This window comes from Poecilia mexicana, unplaced genomic scaffold (genome assembly GCF_051168715.1).
Source record: "Poecilia mexicana isolate PSO_F unplaced genomic scaffold, ASM5116871v1 scaffold_10, whole genome shotgun sequence".
In the NCBI taxonomy this organism is placed as follows: domain Eukaryota; kingdom Metazoa; phylum Chordata; class Actinopteri; order Cyprinodontiformes; family Poeciliidae; genus Poecilia; species Poecilia mexicana.
In genome coordinates this window covers 24,721,683-24,742,970 of record NW_028263379.1, presented here as the reverse complement: position 1 = coordinate 24,742,970, position 21,288 = coordinate 24,721,683, and the positions used below count along the sequence as shown (strand labels likewise).

The window sequence follows — 21,288 nt, the reverse complement described above, 5'->3', positions numbered from 1 at the left end:
ATATTACACCATTATTTCATAACACTGTTATCATTTATGCTAGGTTATTCCATGCTTTTGATGAGAATCCACTTGGGAGCTGGAATCTGACCTTGGTTTTGAGTAGTTATATAAATATATACACAATTTTTCAAAAAATAATACACTGTTTGATTTTTTTTCAGGATGGTTTTAATAGTTTTACATATCAAAATAAGAAACGTGAAATAAGCATTAATTTTAAATATTGTATCCATTAAAGTGTGATTTGTAATTAAAACTAAGCATAAATGGTTGGAAAATAACAATTCTACTGCCTACAGGGCAACCCGTGACGCAATGACTTACAAATTCTCTAATACATTTTATGATGTTTGCAGGCAAATCATTTCAGTCAGTTTGAGGTGTGGACTGACTGAAAGGACTACAACACCTTTAATCATTGTTTTTTTTTATCTTTCTATTCTGTTTTAATAATTATTCTTAATCTTATGGTCATTTATTAAACAGAGTAGTTAGTTAACTCTGTGCCTGCAAGATGCCATCATCCTGAAACTTGAAAATAAACCCAAATTGTTAAACTCCATTACTGTGCCTGACAGATACTAGGAAGTATTTTCATACATTTCTGGGTTTTCTCAGAATATGAAGCTGTGTGTTGTGGAAGCAAATCTCCAATTGGCATCAGTCCAAATAACTCCACTAATATTACAAGTTTGAGCTACGCTTGTACAAAGAAGAGGCATCATATTTTGGTAAGCTTTTAAGATAATCATATGTTTAGTGTACTATTTTCTTTTCACCTGCATAGTTGCAAAGCTTCTTTAGCTTTTATTACATTTATTGATAGAGCAGGTAAAGTTCACTGCTGTTATCTTTCTTCTATAACGTAATATAAAAAAATCTGACTAAGAAGCCATTGCTGCTAAGAACATAATGTTCTCACCCCAATGATTAAACACACCTTTAAACTCCTACTTACCCTCTTATTTCTTATGAGTGGATGTTCTCAGGTACTACTACTGTGCTGTGAATCATGGTGTGCAAAATCATGTGTCAATGCATTTAAAGGAAATGAAACAAATTGCACGTTTTCAACAGATGTTTTATTGTGCATCAGTTTATTAATTGTGTTATGATATAAAACGAGTTGAATTAAAGAAACGCAGTGACACAGTCAGGTAGCCATGCAACCTATAAGCAAACTTAAACAGGTCACGATGTGTTTTCTTGGTATCTGTTCGAGGATGTGTGCAAGCTGCCCAGAGGTGACCTCGGCTGAAATCTATCCTTGACAGTGATAGGCTCAATCCTGCTGAAGGAGCAAGGACACCAAGGAGCAGAAGTTGCTGTCACTCAAAAGATACACAGAGTAAATATTTAGCAATGTGCTGATGCTTTCAGCCTGTGAGTCAGCGAACGAAAAAGCAATCTGTTGTTCTGTTGCAGGACCAGACAAGGTGGACAGGGTTACACTTCCTGAAGCAGAAACATAACTCTGGGAGCATTTACATTTGCAACTAATCGCCAGCTTCACCCTAACATGCAGCATTGTCCAGGACTGGTTGAAGTTCTATAGTAAGACATTTATTTGCCTTTTGTTTTAGCAACTCAAGCTTTTAATGACAATTTTGCCTGTACAATGAAATGATCACAAGTGCATTCAAGTATAAAAAGAAACTTTACAAGTTACTAAAAACGTACATGAGGCTATCATATGCGGCTGAAATATAATTCATCCTTCCAATCTCGCTCGCAACTCAACTCGGTTTCAAACATGCTTCTGTCCTTTTCGCCATGGATTTTAATCATGTTTCTCCTTCTCCATTTGTCTGACATACACTTTTGCCTCTAAACCTTTTTCAAACAGACTCAAATATTTTAATCCGTTCCACATCAAAGATCCTACTAATATGGACTAAAGAGCAATAAGTACTGGTGATAGCAAAGGAAACATGAAGAAAATATTCTGAGAAAGTTTTTAAAGCATTTCACCATACTCGATTAGACTTTACTTCCACGTCTTTTCTTTTCAATACACTCCACTTTTCTGTGCTTCCTTCTATGAAGCATACATTCACTTATTTCAGTATTTCATAAAACTTATGTACATGTCAGCTGGTTATCGCACTGTATAAATTGTCCATTGGATTTCATGTAAAGTTTGAGTGTAGTTTAGTCAAGAATGACAATGTGGACATTATGAAAGAACGTTTTAGAAACTTAGAGTAACTTGTTAAACAAGTCGTTGGCCTTCATAGACCTCACCTTTTGTCACACTACAATCATAAACATTAATGTTTAAAGAAAATTAAATCGTTATGCTTTCATGGATGGGCCTATGTGTTTCAGAAGATTAATCCTGCACATTAACCTAAGCAAATCCTCCGTAGGGATGATTTTACTAAGCGGAAATGGAATTTTGTCTTAGTTCCTATGAAGATGCATGAAGCTAAATATGGGCCGTACAAGAAGAAAACCATTTAGAGGCTACAAAAGACTTCAGACTAGGGAAATTCACCTGCCAGCAGGCAGGACATCAATAAACACAACCAGAGCTACAATAGAATGGTTTAGATCTAAAGATGTTCATAGTAATTATGGCTCAGTCAAAGTCCAGATCCAAAGTCAACTGAGAAAATGTGACTGAAAATTTGAAGCTCTAAATACAACTTAACTGAGCTTGAGCCTTTTTGCAAAGAAGAAGAACCAATGTTTATCGGCTCCAGACAGAAACGCTCTCCAAAAGTCATGCAAATATAGTTGCAGTAAAATGTGACTCTAGAAAGTCACATGGGGTCCTAAATATAAATGCACATTTTGTTTTTTGTTTTGTTTTAGTTCTTGTTTCAATTTGAAAACCACCATAAACCATTTAAAGTTCTAAAATTACACTAAAACACATTAGGGTTTGTGACTGAAGCATGTTAAAACATGAAAATGATGAAGGGACCTGAAGATAACACGCAGTACAGAAGAAATGAAATGCAACTGTAAAATGTGATCATTGCATGCAGTGTACTATTACAAAACATCAATAATGCTTTAACTAAAGCAGCGAAAGGCCCGCTAAGCTAAATGTTATTACTAATTTGATGTGCCTGTTTTATACCTGAAGTCTCTTCTTGTTATGCCTTTTATCAGACCAGTCAGTATAATTCATGTAGTAATGACTGTGAAGGTGTGTTTGTTTTAAAAGCATAGTAGAGGCTATTTAAAACCTTTGCTTATTTTTTTGAGCACTTTTTGGTATGTCAGAAGCGTACAAGCCACAGCAACTGTGTTTCATAAAAAACTTGTTCTTGTCAGTGCATACAAGGAATGTGAGCCCCGTGGAAACCTAAAACTATTTTAATATAACATTTACTATGATTTAGGTCCAACAATTAGCTTCACTGAAATTTAAGGCAACTCAGTCCAAAACTCAAATTATCTTCCAAGGCCAAACAAGGGTCTATGAATGCTGAAATTCTGTTTTAATTGAACATCCAGTAGTTTAACAATCTCACAGGTCAGTGGAGACAGTACTTCTTTTGACCCGCAGGCTGCCGCCCCAGCCACGGGGGCAGGTGTTGTAGGAATGTAGGCCAGGCGACCTGAGGCCCGAGTCCTCGGACTCAACAGAGGCATCGGAGTCGGTCAGAGAACGGGTGTTGTAGAGCCTTACGGGCGAGCAGATTCTCTGAGTCGGGGTGACAGGAGGGCTGGTGAAGGTGGGAGACTGTGCACCCAAGGACCTCTGCTGGAAGGGGCTAATTGGCGGTTTTTGCCAGTCGTTTTGAGAGTTTCCCACAGGTGAAATGGGGAGGCCGTGACTGCTCGGTGCTCCAGGGGAGGGGCTGTTTTTACGTTTGGCTGCATTTATAATATTCTTTGCAAGGAGACGGTGATTTGCTTTTGAGTCTAGGTTGTTAACAATCTGGGACGTGCAGCGATTGTCTTTTTGTTGTCGTGGAGGGGAGGCAGCGGCCGTTGTGTGCAGAGGATTAGTGGAATGAAAGGATGAGCTGCTTTGAAACAGTGCAGGTGATTGGGAGCGGGGGCTCCATGGAGGGCAGACAGGAGATGTGGCTGCAAATATTTGCAGAGGTCTGGATGGGGAGACAGAGACAGCGGAGGATTGATTATTCTGGCTTACGGAAGGCGACTGGCATCTTGATCCCCAAGGAGGAGTTTGGGAAGGTCTGGATGTAGGACCAGGGGAAAAGGTGGAAGATTGGGTATTCTGACTCACTGCCGGGGATTGGCACCTTGATCCCCAGGGAGGGGAGATTGTAGAAGTGGCGACAGATGTGATGGAGGGCCTGGACACGGAGAAAGCCGAAGCAGTGGAGGTCTTGTTATTATTGCTCACAGATGGGGACTGGCATCTTGAACCCCAAGGAGGAGAAATAGGATAATGGGTTTTAGAGTTTTCAGACGGTTTGGAAAAAGGAATGGAGGCAGAAGTGAAGGACTGGCTGACAGCTGGGGACTGACATCTGGAGCCCCAAGGTGGAGAGCATGGAGAAATGTCTGTAGCTGCTTGGGAGGGTCTGGATGCAGAAGTGGAATTAACAGAGGAAAACTGGCTATTCTGACTGGATATAAAAGACTGGGATCTTGCATTACTGGACAAATTGACAGGAGACGTGACAGAACGGATAGATCCACTGGTGGTGGTTGGTGACTGGCTTGTTTGAGAGCTGGAGATCCATGTTCTAGTTGCTTGGTTTGCCGGGCTGTTGAAGCGTCTGGTTAGGCTGGGTGTACTGGTTGCGGTGGGTGTTTCACCAGTAATTTCAACAGGGGATGACTCCTCTAATTCCTGTTGGAACATAGCATATGGTTCTGCTTTAGTACATGTAAAAGACAAAAACATCCATAAAGCAAAATCTTTCAGATTGCAGATTTAAGACTAGCAAATCCTTTTTATGGGAATTACAATGTTTTTTTTTTTTGGTTTTTTTTTTGTGTGAGATATGATCATTATAGGATGTTCTCTAACTGACCATGGTGACACAACACACAGGTTAAATAATCAGAAAAGTACAAATGTTTTAACAGGTTTAAATTTATGTTTTCATTTGGAGCTTCAGTTGCATGCCCACCACCTTTTAGCATTCCCTCCCTGTACAAGTGTTTCTTCAGTAAGCCTAGCCATTAGCACAAGTAGGTCTAGTGTTTAGTGTCTCTCTCAGGTTACTGTCATTTGGTCCTCCTGAGGTAGTTACCCTTTGCGGGGATATGAAATTACTCAACTGAAGCAAAGGTTGCAGTTCATCATATGTCCTGCCAATTAAGAACCAGCTATGTATGCTCAGGATGATAATATGTCAGAAGGGTGTTGTGTTGTAATTCAAAGTGCAAGTATCTTTATGTCAATGTCATGGTTATACTCCAAATGTTTGGAGCTTTGCAGTGAGACATAAACTTAAGATGTTTATGTTTAAATTCTTTAAGAGTTTAAAAACTGTTAAGATCAAAATCTGAAATTGAGCACAGATTTTTCTCTGTTAAGTCATCCCTGTATTTGATAGAGACGTACAGTTTTCTGGTAGCTTAGATGTTCCCAGCTATAGCAAAAAAAAAAAAAAAAAGATTTAGCAGAGACATTAAATAATTAAGAGATGCTGGTGGGATCAGGAAATGATAGGAAGAAAAAAACAGAAGGAAGTCATTGCAAAGTCTTAGCATGAAGATTTAATCAGAAGAGAAACATCTCATTTTTGCACAGAACACAATCAGTTATAAGAGACAGTGAGCAGAAACAGAGGGAAAAAACAGTAAATCAACGAGTTTGCAAAGAAGCAGACAGAAACACAGCAGAATGAAGACAGCATTACTGCTTTAAGTTGGAACAGAGTCAAGAAACGGAAAATGATGCAGATATAAAGTAGCACAGAGTCCAAATGTATATAACATGTGTTTAGGTAAATGAAGCTAGAAAGCTGGGAAATTGCTTGAAGACATGACGGCATTAAAAGATTTCTATTGCTGCAACTTTCATGGCTCTGAAAAGCGTTAAGTTACAAATCATAGATCACAAACCAGATGCTAGGCCATCTGTTAGGCGCCTTTGTAAGGCAGAATCCTGATGGTACCCAGTGGAGAACATTTGAGATTGTTTTCATGTTTCAAAACGTTCTTTAAATTGACGTTTAGAGAGCTTAAGTGCAGAGCTGCTTTCAGAATATAAACTTTCATTGATTACATAACAGCACAGTTTAAATTTTCTGAACTTAATCACTGCTGAATGGATTTTGTTTCTCAGAAAAAAATGCAATTATACTCTGTCTTACAGATCAGTTAGGATGCATTGACTTAGATAATTGTATCATTTGCAGGCCATTTCATCTCTAACTTAAATTTGCGGTATTATTTCATGGTAAATTTAAATATCATAATAATTCCTTCATGCAGCTACAAAAGCTGGTATTATGAAAAGGCACACAAACAGTCAAGGGTTTAAAGAAAGTGCAGTTAATTTTAGCTTCACTTAAATTATCTTCCGTATTGCAGCCATGTGATCCTTATCTATGAAATATTCAGTCTTATCTAAAAATGATACATGGTCGGTCTCCACACCTGTGGTGTAATTCCTGCCTTCTTGGCAGAAAATGTCGGCTTTGGTGCCTGAACTCCAGACCGAGGGGAGGAAACTCGTTCTGGAGAAAAAGGAGACATCGAAGAAGTGATCCTCGGATGTGGGGAAGCCGGATTTGCTGGGTATTCTGATCCTCTTGGGGAGGTGAGAGGCAACTGAGGTGACATACTGCCATAATAAGATGGTGAGGTGTTAGGTAGAGAAGTCTGTCTAGAAAAACTTTGGCTGCTGAGTTGGTTCTTTGCTTGTGGTGTTCCTCTGGGTAACGTGCTTAATGGGTCCTTGACCGGGTTGAAGACAAAGAGGGAAGAGTTGAGCTGATAGGGACGGTGTCTTGCGAGGTCCATCTCTATCTTGGAGCAGCCATTTTCTAAAGTAGTTGGTGGCTCTGGAACTGGCTCTGGTACTGCAACTTTTGGTTTTGGTTTTTGCTTGACGGCTTGCTGGGCCTTTAGATTTTGCGAAATCTGTGCGCTCACTTCAGAGTTCTTGGCAATGGCTTTGACCCTTCCTGGCATGTTCGATGGGTAAACCCAGGATGGTGGTAAAGACATTGTGGGGGAGGGAGACCTAATTTGTCCTGGATTCTGATTCTCAACAACATATTTCTCCATCCTTGATTGACGCTTGGCAAACAATTCAGCCCCCTTGCCTGACACATTCGTGAGGCTCTGCTCTGGACGGTGGTCCAGCCTCGGTCTGGTCTTTGAGCTTTTGAGACAGGATGCCCACTCTGGGGCTCTTGCTCCCTCTGTCTTTACCTCTGCTTTGGCAAGGAAGTTGGAAGCTTCTGCTCCCAAAGCCAGTAACTCCTCTTCAGGTGCTGGTTCAGGGACAGATCTGTGTCCATGTTTCTTTCTTTCATCCGCTCCTTGCACCAGAGAGAGGAGCTCAGGGTTTGGAGCAACCACTGGCTTCTCTTTAAATGTAAACATTGACTTCTTGTTTGCCCTTCTGGCTGCGCCTTCTTCTAGTATTCCTGTTTTGATTGGTGTTATCAGCTTCCTTTCTCCAGTGGACTGTGGAACAAAGGTGGAAGGCTTGGGAGCTGTCAGAGGGCCACAGTGGGGTGCAGGTGGGTGCTGGGAAACAGGAAAGTTGGATGGCGAAGGGCATGGAGGGGACATGGGAGGAGACATTGGAAGTGGACTAGTGTAGAAAGACTGTGGGGGTCGGTTAGTGAAGGCCGGCAGAGGAGGTGTTGGATATGATGGTGGTGGAGGAGGAGGAGAGAACGTAACAGGTTGAGTGGAAGAAGGGAGAGGAGGAGTGGCATAAGATGGGGGAGGTGGGATGTCTACAGCAGGATTGACTGAATCTGGAGAGAGCACAGTTGGTGGTGAGAAGAAAGGTCGAGCCGTTCTGTTGAGGAAGGCAGGTGTCTGCTTGGAGGGTGAGACTAAGAAAATCCTCTCTGAACCAGAGGTGCTGTGACAGCCATTAAGAAGCTTTTCAGAGGGAACAACTGCCGGGTGGCCCTCACTTGTTTCTGTCTTCCTTTCGACATGTGCCATCACAGCTGGATGAGAGTCATTACTTCCCAGAGGAGTTTTGTGCCTAGCATCGTCCTCTAGACCCTCGTGAATTTTATCCTTTATGTCGTCCTCTTCTTCCGGCTCTTCTTTGACAGGGAGGAAGTGTCTTTCCTGGATATCATAGTTCTCCGTGTCTTCATCTTTGATGAAATTCTTATTTTCTTCTTCCATTATGCCACCAGTTGAAGGGCTGTTTGCAGCTGGCAAAAAGTGTGACTTATTATTATTTAAGTTCAGGTCTGCGTCCTTGTCCTCACAGCTCCTCTCTGCCCAGGTTTGCTTGTTGGACAAGGAGTCGCTTTTCACATTCTCAGTTTTGTCCACCTCTGACCCTTGTCCGCAGCTTTCGAGCGTGAAGGCGTTCACTCTCTGCCTGCGCCGATTAAAAAGCTGCACACCCCTGGAGCTGGAGCCGGAGTTGGAGGGGATGGTGAGCTGAGCAGCAATGATGTGACTCTTCAGCCGTGCCTCCTTCAGCTCTTTCTCCGATAAACTGGCACTCCTGCTCAGATCTAATGAGACACAGAAAACAGGAAAAATGATACAGCTGTTTAGCCCCCATTCATTACAAAACACCACTAAGCTTAGCTGAACTTGGCAAATGAAAAGACTCAAAACTAGTGCACACATAATTAGTTCTGATTCCATTGTTTTTTGTTTACATTTCCTTTTGGATCCATTATTATGTTTTAATCTGAAGAGTTTTGGCACTACAATACCGTGTTAGTATGTCATGGTTCTCAAACGATGGGACTGGTGCCATTACTAATATATGGGCTGTCTTTTAGGTTCACTCTAAAGAAATCAGAAAAAAAAATGCAAGCTATTTTTTTCTTCTCAATAGAAAAATGCAGTGAAGGCTTCTTTGAGAGCTCCCCATATCAACTTTAGTAGGCAGCAGCAAACCAGGAACAAGTGCTGGTGGCAAATTTATGTTGAATTCGGTTTAATAAATTACAACTTGGATCTTGGCATCACATCAAGCCCAACTTAACTGTGTTCCATTTACTGCTTCCAAAACAAGCAAGATTTTCTTATGGACCTTCTTTGTGACTAGCATAACTGTTTTTAGAAATACAAGCCAATAATACAAGGATTTTATGCTTTCAAATATTGCATGCATGTTTACTGAAGACGTTTCACTGTGCTGTGTGTGCGAACATTTCACAATACACGAAAAGTCCAGTGCGCAGTTAATTGTTTAGTTTTAGATTTTTTATTTTATCAAAGACATGTTGGATTTTATACATAACCAGTGTATATGTAGTTTGCAGTTGAAAATTCATACACAGGATCTTTCTGTTAGTTCCTTAAAGTTGAAACTTTGACATTTCTGAGCAAAGATGTAATTGCAAGCTGAAACTGCCTTCATTAACTTACTCCTATAGTTGGGATCGCCAGTCAACAAACATATGATCCCAACATATTTTGCATTGATTGGCTAAGTAATAATAAAAGCAAAGCATATTTATGATGATGTAAGTACAAAAAAATGTTCAAATACACGATTTAGAAACAGCAGAAGTCAGTATGGTTGTACTTAGAAACTTTTATTTAAAAAAAAAGACCCACTGCTATACAGAGATAACTCCCCAGGGATAACAACAAAAATGTTAAAAAGGTTTTAATATTCAAACAACAACAAAAAAAATTCAACATGTGGAATGTTTTTTATGAGTCTAGGTTTTAATATTCTCTTTAAAACCCACAATTCTTTTTTCGCCACATGGTTTAGATTGTTGTTTGGTTTGCTTTTGATTCTAACTGATGGGGCGAGAAAAATAGGGCTTTGTGGACATTTGACTCAGCAGTCTGCAGCTCTAGACAGTGAGCTAATAGACGAAGGCTGAGACACATATGAAACAAAAATGTTAATGAAGAGGCACAGCTTGTTGAGTAATAAAGTTATGGAAAAAGAAAAAAAGTAGGTAGGGCAGCTGTTTGCTGCTGCAGCAAAAGTAGAGTCTGACAACCTTTTCCTCTGCAAGTTCAACAGTTTTGATCCAAATTGCCTCTGTTGAAACATAAACTGTGTTGTTTGAGCTTAAAAGCTTTATTTTCTAGGCAGTGGAACCATTTCCTCTGCCATCTGCAGTCGTCCCTCCCTGAGCATTCCTCCACGGCTGAGAAAACTCCCCGCCTGCGCTTCCAGCATGCCTTTGGTTTCTCTCTCTAGCTAATTTGTGCAATACTGGAGCTCAAACCCTTAATAGACCACTTTTACAATCTACAGCTACCAAAAATGATTTTCTGAGACTGCTGTCTATAAACTCGCTATACAATCAAGAGTTTAAACATAGTAACTACATCAAAGAAGTAATAAAAACTTGATCCAGGCTTTTTTTTTTTTTTTTGCCTTTTTATATAACAAATTGCACTCCAGGAAAAAGAAACTCTTTAGTGAGCACAGTAATGAATGGGTTGTCATGGAGATACATCTGGAGAATCATTCAACTATGTCATAATAATCTGAGCGGTGGAGAATATTTAAAGTTTTTCTTGGGACTTTTCTCAGACAAAAAGTCTTATAGATCCCGACAACTACAATATTTGACGTAATCTAGCGCCAGCCGCAATAATTAGGTGTAAATCAATCCTTTGTAAATCTGCTACGATGATTAGATTCTACATGTGGCTTTTTCTGGCATATAAAATAACACCTTATCACATTGTGTCTGCAAAAAAAGAAAAATCATGCAAATACACTTTACTTTCTTTCTTTTTGTCTGCTCTCACTGGTTGGTTTAACTCTCCCAGTTTCCAGTTATAAATGTCTAATGCAGCTTCATTCGTATATACATTTTCATGGGTGTTCTTGATTTTTTATCTTTTTTAAATGAGTTGAAGCTGCGTATTTCTGGACAGAAATCTAAAGCAATTATTCAGATTAAAACGGTCAGCCTACACCAATACATACATACCAGAGCATAAAAGCCGGATTGGTTATCAAGCAACGTGCAGGTGCCAAGCCCATTTGGAGCAAATGTAATTGATGCAACTGAATCCTACTGATTTTTTTCTTACAGTTAAATTCCTCTTTTCTACATGTCTGTAAACAAACATTAACTAAGAGAAAACACAAAGGTAAGTTTAAGCAATACAGGTCACACAATTACCCAAAATGTGCAAGACACCCTGCAGAATTCAGTCAATGACATGAAAAAACATTCTGTAAAGTTTGCAGACAGAGCAGCACATTCAACACATAGCCTCTGACAAGTTACCTTTCCTCACCAATCCAACACAACTGCTCCTCTGTTAGGATTCAAACCACGGCACATCCTCACAAGTTCCCTGAGAGTTTGCCGTTCTGTTCTACATCTGATCCACATCAGCGCCTAACCCCTCTTACCTTTTTCATGTCAAATCTCAGACCTCCGCTGTCATGTAGTACTTCCACAAGAGTTTACAATTATAACTGCGTCTGGTGGCTTGACACCCCTCACCCCCACCTCACTTTTCTTTTTCTTTTTTTTTTTTTTTTTCTGGAGCAAGACACAAGATCGGATTTCTTTTTCTCTGCAGTCCAGCAGGACGCAGACAGGCAGAGAGGCAGAGGGAGAGAGGGCAGGGAAGGGAAGGGAAGAGAAGGAGGGAGGGCTTGTAGCTGGAGGCTACACCGTCTGTCACTCTACCTCCACTTTGGTTTCATTTTTTTTCCAAATGTGTAGCACTTACTCACGTATGCTTCTCACTAAATAATAAAAACGGAGACACCTGTGAGAGTGAAGCCCAACGCTTCTGTTGGGAGAGTGTTTATGTTTCGGCAGCAGCTTTCTACCGAGAGATTCGTCTTTGTTTTGACAGCTTTGGAGAAGTGTCCTGTCAATGGTAAGTATTGAGCAGCTTATCTCTGAAATGTCCTGTGATGGCTGGGGAGCCTCTGACCCTTTGTTGCAATCTTTGAAGTGCAACCCAGAGATGCCTCAGCTTATGTTTACATGGATTAGACCAGTGAGCCTCCACAGCTACAGCACCTGACCCCTGCTGCCCTCCACATCAGTCGGGATATGCCATGTGTGTTCACTGAGCATTCCCTCGGACCAAGTGTCTGCCCTCTTTGAACTGCAGCAGCCCTGAGCTCCAACCTGCAAACGCAGGACTGGAATTTCCTGTCTTGATATAAGAAGCCCTGCATCGTATTGCCCTCCCCTCATGTCTCCCTCACCTCCACTCCTGAACATTTTCTATGTCTTCTCCATTTCCCGCTGCCCCTGCGAGGGGTGGAGCACACAAGAAGAATTCCCCTTACAGCAGCAGAATTTGAATCGAGGGGGCCAACCCCACATTTGTGTATCAAAGGTCAGATTACCCTGTCGGATGTTATCTTTTTTTCTGGTTGATGGCCTGGAGGGGAGTGGGATGACAGCCCAGGAGCCCGTAGGCGATATGTGAAATGGTATGGAAAGAAGGGGGATTAACAGACGGGCCGTGTATCCCACCAGACTGACCGAGACCTAAACTCTCAGTGGTTTTCATGTGGAGCCATGTAAAAAGCACTTGTACCCTTTGAAATGTTTTACATTTTTTTGAATACAAACTGCATTTCACTGGGGTTTTGCCCAGTAGACCAACACGACATAGCCAATAAGTGTAAAGTGGAAAGAAAATGTCACATCCTTTCTGAGACATTTTTGAAACAGAACTCAAATTTTTTTTTTTTTTTTGCTCTGACCACATGCGGCCATCTTTGGTGTATGTTTCTATCGTCTTTTTTCACATCAACAGTGTTTGTTCATTCTTGATTGCAAAGTAGCGATATCTGTGATGATTTGTTTTCAAGTCTTGCCACAGATTCTAAATTGTAGATTTTTACGTTGACTGGTCTAGTTAAACAACTGAATATGCTTTGATCCAAACTATCCATTGAAGCTATTGTTGCATTTTTAGTCATTGTCCCGGAAGAAGTTGAGTCTCCATGTCGCTCTCATTTCGTTTGTTGCTTCAAACTGGTTCTCCTGTATTTAACTCAATTTATTGTTGCGTCGACTCCCATCAGCCTCCCCGAAGAAAAGCCTCCACGCAGTATAATGCTGACACCACTGTGGGCCACCATACTTTGTTCAAAGTGATGTTTAGTGTTTCTCCATATGTAGCATTTTTGCCCTTTTGGGCTCACAGTTAAATCTAAGTTTTTTTTTCTGACCAGAGTTCCTCCTTAGACATACACGCTGTGTTCCCTACATGTCTGGCGTCAAATTTTAAATAGTTCACGTTAAAGTTTTCTCTCAACAAAGACCTCTTGTTCTGTGCAGCGAATAACTAGTAGTTATTAGTCTCCTATCTGAGCTGAAAATCAGACCCTAAAAAAAATCACATATGTACTGTGTTAAAATTATAAAACTTTATGAGGGCCATTAATCATAGCTACTTGACATGTTAATCAAAGCTGGACCACCATTCCTTGACATATGTCTTTCTGTTAAAACCATTCAAGGCCACAGCTCAGTCAATAGGGTCATAACTCATAAGCCTTGATTAAATTTTGGCATAACATGTGGTGATTCATGCAATTCAAATTAGACATGGCAAGCATTAAATTCTGTTTTTGAAAGATAATTAAAAAAAAAGGATAATTTTTCAACGTTACAACTTTCAAAAGTTCGAGTAGAAGCTCTAAACTCTTTTTCTAGTTGTATTTACCTGAGGTGGGCGCACATTGTGTGTTACAGTGACTGGGTTACTGAAATGAGAACATAATTAAGGCAAAATACGACAAAATATCTAATCTCCAAGTTAAAATTAAACATGGAAGATTTTTCCCGACATGCATAATGTCTTTCACGTTGGCCAAAAAGTTCAATTTTGGTTTCAGAATTGCCCCTATTTCCATGTGTTTGTTGTGTCCACGACTTGTGGCATATCCACTAGGATTTTCTTTAAACCGTAGCTTTCTTTTTGTCATTCTCGCCAGATTTGTGGCATCCATGTGGCTATTAAACAATTATTTGCCTTCTTCACAGTTCATTCAGAGGCATCAAGGAACATAGGCAACTTCTCTGGGCTTTTTTTTTTGTCCAGCTTATTAGTTTAGGTGGATTGCCAGGGAATGTTTTATCTCACTTTTTCTGTTTTCAGATGATTGATATGAATAGTGCTTCCTCTAAAGTCCAACAAAAAGGATATGTTTGTTATCATGACCTACCCCCCATTTTAAAGTTCTCCACAACGACCTGTGATCCTTGGTCTTCGTGATGTTTGCTCACAAAACTTCACAGAAAGCTGATTTATACTGCGAGTCAATCAGACAGATGTTTGCTCTACTTAATAACTGGGCAACCACCTAGATTTTATCTAAGGGGATGAATACTTTTGAAAGCCTTTGTCAGATAAATGAAATACTAACATCAGGGGACAAATTCTGTTTCCCTTTTCCTTATTTTTACTTTCAACTTCACGTTTCTGCAGCATTAACTCTTTAAGAAGCTGAGTTTTTATCAGCTTCTTTGTGCTGTTCTCAGTGACCTGTGAAAGCTAATTGCTAGGTAATGAGTGATTGGAAGGGTGTTGGTGGCACACAGCTTTTTACATCTAGATAAGACAGTTTTTGTCTGTGACATTTCCATTATAATACACAATGACCAATTACTCAGCCTGAATAGTGTGTCTGAAAACATTGCCGCTGCCCACAGGAAGTTATTTTTATTGATATGTTGCTGTGTTTTCCACAGACTGAGTGATTTGTCACAGTGTGGCAACTTTTGACTTTTTTTTTTTTTGTTCTTGTTTGTTTGTTGGAAGAGGTAGAAGGAGACAAATGTGAATGTACAGCTCCAAGTGGCTTTTCCCACAATGCTTATCCCACGATTGTCAGCTTCTGAGATGAATATTAAGACGTGTTTATGATTGTCTTTCCAATTCTGCTTTCCCAGGAGCAGATGTTTCATGCAGCTTTTCTCTGTGTCAGGTTGCATTGACAAGTCTGGACTTTTTTTTTTCTCTCTCTCTCTCTTCAAAAGTTGGCAGTCTCAATCTTTTTAAGCAAGATTTATTCTCAGGTCAGTCCACACTAGCACATTAAAGCACCAGACAAATCTCTGGGAACACCACAGCTATATATATTTTTGCATTGAAAGCTTTTGCTTTTACTTTTTCTTTCGCATCCAAATAAGTCCATAAAATGCCAAAGAAAACAAAGACTTACTTGTTTTGCGGCTGATGCGCTGTGTGCTAAATCCCGTCTTCTCCCAAGATGCGTTGTGGTCGGTCTCAGTGGGCTGCATTTCTTGCTTTGACTCAATTGGTTTTCTCAATCCTCCTGGACTCCAGCTCACCCCTCTCCTGATAGATGTATGGCCTTTCTCCATCGCTATCCTGAATCAGATCCCTACGCCTGTATCCTTTCTTCAACAACAGCGTTTAATCGCCTAAAACCTGAGAATGTGAGGCACTTCAGCACTCCAGGTTTCTACTTCCAGGCATGACTCCTGCAGCAGCCGTGTTCCTTCCCCAAGCAGTCAGCTGAAATTTGGCGTAAAGAGTTTACTCTTACTTTGTTCCTTCATGAAGTGTTTATCTCAGTCTAATTGGACCTCCCAGAGGGTCAGCTCCAACGTCCTTTGGAAGAATTCCCGTTGGAGAAACAGCAACAAAAAAAATGTGGAGCAGAGGGCAAATGAAACTCCCCAGTTTTTTCCCCCTTCCCAGATTTTTCTCTTTCCTTTCCTCCTCTATTTTGGTCGGCAAAACATGCTTTTTTTGTTTGCGTCTCAGTCTGCAGCCCACAGATTACTTTGCCTTCCAAGAAAGGGATCTGCTCTTTATCTTGAAGATCATAAGTCTACGGTGACGTGAGGGGAAACTATGTATATGGAACTTCCTCCTGTTTAAGGTGCATGCGAGAGAAAAAAAAAAAACACTTCACTTTGGAAAGGTCATTCCAGAGGCTGTTTTGTTTTCCGTCTCCCAAAGTATTTAGCGAGAGCTGCTTTGTGCTTGTTTCTCATCCTTTAAAGGCCGACACAGTTTATGGGGCAGGAAAGATTAGTTCTGTTTTTCTTGTTTTGGTAAATACCAAACTGCATCAGCAATGTCCTCTTTGGTTAAAAGCTTTGGTTTTGACTCGGAGAGAAAATAAATCCAAACTGCTTTGGGCTTATTGAAACTAGCATTCCTAGTTGATCTCTGTGCTTAATTTAGGCAACATCCAGGTTCATTTACTGCCCTGCAAAAAAGGAAAACAGGCTCATTAAAGACAGGTGTAAAATGCTAAAGAAATAAAAAACAGAGTGCTGCAAATGTGGTCAAATCCCTGTAACTTTCTTTTTGCATTGCAACCTTTAAATTTTATGTATTTTATTTGGATTTTACATAATAGATCAATAATGCAGAGGAATGTGTTTAACAATGTGGTGTTTACAATTGTTTATAAGTGAAAGTGTGAAAAATGACTGCACTTCACCCTGAAAGCATTACCACTGCTGTAAAATATGGAAGAGGTGCTGTGAAAATGATTTTTTTTTAAGCAGGGAGAATAAAACTGGTTAGATTTGATAGGAAATGAACAAAGCTATTTACAGTGGTGGATTTTATTAAAAGTGATCTATCATGCTTCCTTAAACAAAGGAGTATATGTCTATGAGCTCTACAAACATGTTTATTAAATGTTTTTGCAGAAAATAATTTTTTGATTATAACATTTTAGTCTCTGTTTTAGTTCCTTTCAGGATTAGCTGTTTTAGTGCCTCTTATTTCTTTAAATCCAGATAAGCTGATGCTGGCCACACCACACAACTCAACGCTGACGCTCGCATTTGAAAATGGCTGCAAACAGATGCGCAATTATTCCAAAGTACATATTTGAAAAGCAGTAGTGGAGCCTCCTCCACAACAAGCAAGAATGCAGTAAGTGTTTTCTGAATGGCAAGTCAACAACTTTTATACTGCGTGGACAACGGCAAACCAGCTGACCAAATGTGCTGGAGCGCCGCTTGGGCTGGGGTTGCTATGAAACGGTGCAGTGACTCAACAAATCTAACAATAACTTATTGTCATAAAACGACTGGGTGTCTTTTTAAGCGCCTGGGTGTTTTTAGAAGCAGCTGAGGCCCGAAATGAATGTACAGAAACATTCAAATTGTGAATTTTGCATGCTAGGTCTCTGTTAAAGTTTTTTTAGTTCACGCTAACTTTAGTTGTGCTTTGGAGGGTAAATAAAAGTATTATTATTTTTTGTCCTTAAGGTTGAATTATTTTAAATCCATCTACCTTCTGCAGGGTAAAGGTTAAAAGAGGAAGCGTTGCGTTTATAAACTGCAATTAGCTCTTTAATATCTCCAAAGATGTAAAGTCACAATTCATTCAGGCCTGCAGTGAAGCTGTAAAAGTATCATCACTTCTGCCTCAGGGTACGTGATGTGATATGTGCCAGTTTTTAAAACTCCTAACCAGGATAAAATGACTACACAGAGATGATCCTATAAAGCATTTTATTAAGTCAGCAGCATTATGTTCCTCCCCTAAAGTTAATAAAAGCCGCCGGCAGTGATTGTAATGATAAACCGGAGTTTACACTTCCATTTCCTTGATCTGACTTGCCTCTCCTTGGATCTGATCTGGGCTCCATTTGTTTTTGATAGTGACTCACCGCTATATCACAGAGGAGTCGGAGGCCAGTGCAAACAGCAACGCGCATAATTATGAATTTCCTCGCAGACACAGCAACTATCCTGCCTTTCATCTTTTTCAAAGGTGTGTGAGCACCTTGGCTTTGTTTCATCCTTAATGTTTTGACACCCAATGAGACTACAGCTGAGTCAAGGCCTGCTCACAGTCATCCCAAACGCAACACGTCCCCACCCCCTCCGCCCCCGCTGCAAGGGAGCTGAAATCCTCCACACTGCTTCGAACTGGCGCGATCCTGACGAGTGAGCCGAGATGAAGGCTGGCATTGTTTAGACGCTCTGACAATAGCTCTTTGAAACTCCCAGATGTGCGAACCGCATTCGGCTCGCTCCGCATCTCATTTGTTGGCTTTTCAGATGATTCTTCGGTGTCAAGTTTGTGACGCGTTTCCTCAGTGAAAGTCGTCTTTTGTCGAGCCAGAATTCGTGTTTACTGTAATCACAGGGAAGAAAGGTGAGCACATGTTGAGGTCTTGTCCGCTCGCCGCATCACCAGAATGACTAGAATATGTACAGATTGCTATCTTTGATACGGGATGAAAATGTTTATTAACTGTCAGACGAAAAGCAGATGTAGGACGCTCCAAACTGACAGCAGCAGAGATGCACACTTGACTCCATTTAAGGAAACAAAACACTGACATATGGACCACTGAAACCTACATCTGCTGCAAGGCTTTTAATAGTCTCTGCCTATTTCTCTGCAGGTCTGGGGGGACTAAATTTACTCCAGACTATCTGTTGACATCTAACTCTCTCTAGCTTTCATCTCAACTTTCATACCTGAGCGGCAGGCAGAAGTCGAATCTTACCTATCAGCGCTCTGCTTCCAATTACAGGTACCTTGAAGTTCAAAAAAAAAAAAAAAAACACACAGTGGCTTTCAAATTTTCAAGTCTTGCCTCACATTCTCTATTGCTGTGTCCTTTGACTAGACCATCCTAAAAATAACTTAGTCAGCTGTGTGTTCACTGGCCTTTGAGATGCTGTTTGTTCCCTGATGTTTTCTACAAAAGCTCTTATGTTTTCACAGAACACTGAGTCTTTACTACAAATGCACACCAAATTTTTAAAAATTTTACTTGTGAACAAAGCTGAAAAAGTTTTCTCTTCTGTCCACTTAAAAATAATGAACTATTCGTGCTTATAAATGCCAATAAAATATATCAAATTTGCGAGCAACTGTATGTTTTTCAATGCCCTGCTGGCCTACTTTTGCCAGCAGTGGGTAGCAGCTTTCCTCTGCTACCTACAGCACCACCCTCATGATCACCATCAAGTACGTAGTTAACAGTTTAGTATGCGGGCCACTTCAGCTGTGATCTCAGGGCTCCTGTTTGTCATCAAAACATGATGGATTTATTTGATGACACGAAATACACAGCTCTCTGCAGCATGTGATGACACACAAAGGAAACTGCCCTGGCAGCTGCAGAAACTGTAATCACTTATCCCCCACTTTTCTCATATTGTACATTTATTACAGATTCCCATCAGTAGACAACTTGTACTTAGCCACCTCATAACTCATCCCCTGCATGTCCCCCCATCCCCCCCAGGCATGGCATCTGTACATCATCAAAGACGGTGGTTGCACATGTGTTAAGGTATGTGAAATGCCTGGATGTCAGGTGAGCTTTCATTCCCAGCCAACTGTAAGACCCTAAAAGTGTAACAGTATAAATTACAGGGGTTACACCGAGGCAGCTCATCACAGCCCTGGCTTTATGTCTTTATGATCGGACGCCTCGGGGGCAGAACTCCTGTGTGTCTGTTATTTCTTGCCCTTTGCTTGGATCTTTTACACTTTGGCATGCACAAATCACTCAGCTGTAAATGCTAAAGGGTTTTAGCAGGGCCCTTTGCTCCTTCTCCCTCTTGATGAGACAAAAGAGCCATTCAAGAGCCCTGGAAGCACTGTGAAATGATTTCGGGCAGTGCTCTGAAATGGGCATTCCTGGCTCATAATTCCACAGTTTCAGGAGGCTGTGATGGCAAACGGGCCCCAGCTTGTGCAGCTCGCTGAGTGACACAGGAAAAACATTGCAAAAGCAAAGTCTCTGATGAATTTCTGAAGTGCCTCTTTGTATTTGTCTCCACAGTTCTTGGTATAACTGAGAGTGCGGTGATAAATCAGGCCTTGAAAGAGCTTGTAGAGCCGTCTCAACTTCGTGCGCCAGGTCAACCTGCTCCCATAATCACAGATGGAGAAGTTCAAAAGACGAAACATAAGTGCTTAAAGGAGGTGTGCATAAATCTGTGCCAGGAAGGAGGAGCTTTCCAAAACGATTTGAGTCAACTTCTGAAACCTGCAAGTCGTTACGGGGGTCAAACATTTCCACGTTTTAGATGAGCTTACTGCATATGTTACCAGTGCTACAGGAACCTATCGCAGTCATTTTTCTATTTCTATGTTTGTCAAAGCAGGTTTCTATTATTTGAAAGTGATTTAAAACAAAATATGCAAAAGACGTTTTATAGGTTCATAGATATGTACTGCATATGGCAGAACTAGACCCCCCGTTGCTCCCCTGTAAAGCACCTAATAACCCTCACCTGTGGCGTTAACAGGAAACAATTACAGATATGAACAAGTAAATGCAGTCTCCAGCCAGGTCTCTAATTGGATACACCCACTAAAGTTACACAGTTCAGCTCCAGTCTATAACTTAGCTGCACAGCAGGGTCTACACAGTCAGGACGATAGCTTTGAATATTAGTGCTAATGTAGCCATTCAACCCCCCCCACCCCCTGCAAGTCTGCAGCCTGCACACGGTGCAAAGCACCAACCACAGATGTTTGTCATCTACTCAGACAAAGACTTTCAAAGTTTCCCTCCTCTTCCTCTCCCCAGCTCACTGCATTCCCCTTAATCACACCCTCCCCTCCCCTTGCCTCTCTGAGTAAAGATCGCATCTTACCCCGTTCAGATAAATAAGCTAGGCAGCAGGTGACTTTAGTCTGCAGCAGTCGCGGTTTCACGGCGACAGATAAAATTCCTGGATTCAGAGCTCTCTGGTCATGCTGCTCACCTGTACTCCGGTGGGTCTGGCAGTGTGAGGCAGCGAGGGGTGTGTGCTTCTCTTTTCAGCTCCTATGACTGCACACACCTCCCCCTTTTACCTCTCTGCTCTCTCTCGCTCTGTGTATGTCGCGCTCTCTCTCCCTCACTTGAAGCAGACGAAAGATAGGGGTGGGAGGGGGGTCAGCTGGAACACAGAAGACTCTTTGTCTGGAACTTTTTCATATGGTTTCCTTCAAGCTTGCATACTGAACACATTATGGTATAATATATTTTCATATTCAACAGACGGATGGTTGAGGGGCCAGTGGGGCCCACTCTGTTCTCCCCGTTTCTTCTCCTTTCTTGACCGTATTCCTGCCATGCACGTCGGGCAGAGAGGTCTTTAAAGTTAGAGAAAAGACCAGGTTTCTCTTAAACCCACATGATGCATTGATTTAGCTCTTACATACTTTCAAAGAACTCCAATTACAGAAGATCATGTCCTCTCAAGAAACATCAAGCAAAAAGCCTTTGAAGCCGGCAACTTTAAATTTCTGATC

At 41.0% G+C, this 21,288-nt stretch overlaps 1 protein-coding gene across 2 annotated transcripts; it reads right to left on the bottom strand.

The window, feature by feature from the left end:
• Nucleotides 1–1,063: 1,063 nt before the first annotated feature.
• synpo (synaptopodin) lies at nucleotides 1,064–20,875 on the bottom strand. 2 transcript variants are annotated; one of them, XM_015012579.2, is made up of 4 exons: nucleotides 20,646–20,875; nucleotides 15,245–16,264; nucleotides 6,547–8,612; nucleotides 1,064–4,786 (listed from the first exon to the last, which is right to left on the bottom strand). In XM_015012579.2, the coding sequence occupies exons 2-4, from the start codon at nucleotides 15,405–15,407 to the stop codon at nucleotides 3,485–3,487; spliced, it is 3,531 nt and encodes a 1,176-aa protein (XP_014868065.2). In that variant the 5' UTR covers nucleotides 15,408–16,264; nucleotides 20,646–20,875; the 3' UTR covers nucleotides 1,064–3,484. The 2 variants fall into 2 exon arrangements, with proteins under 2 accessions (XP_014868065.2, XP_014868064.2); XM_015012578.2 differs by having other exon boundaries at nucleotides 20,757–20,875.
• Nucleotides 20,876–21,288: the final 413 nt, after the last annotated feature.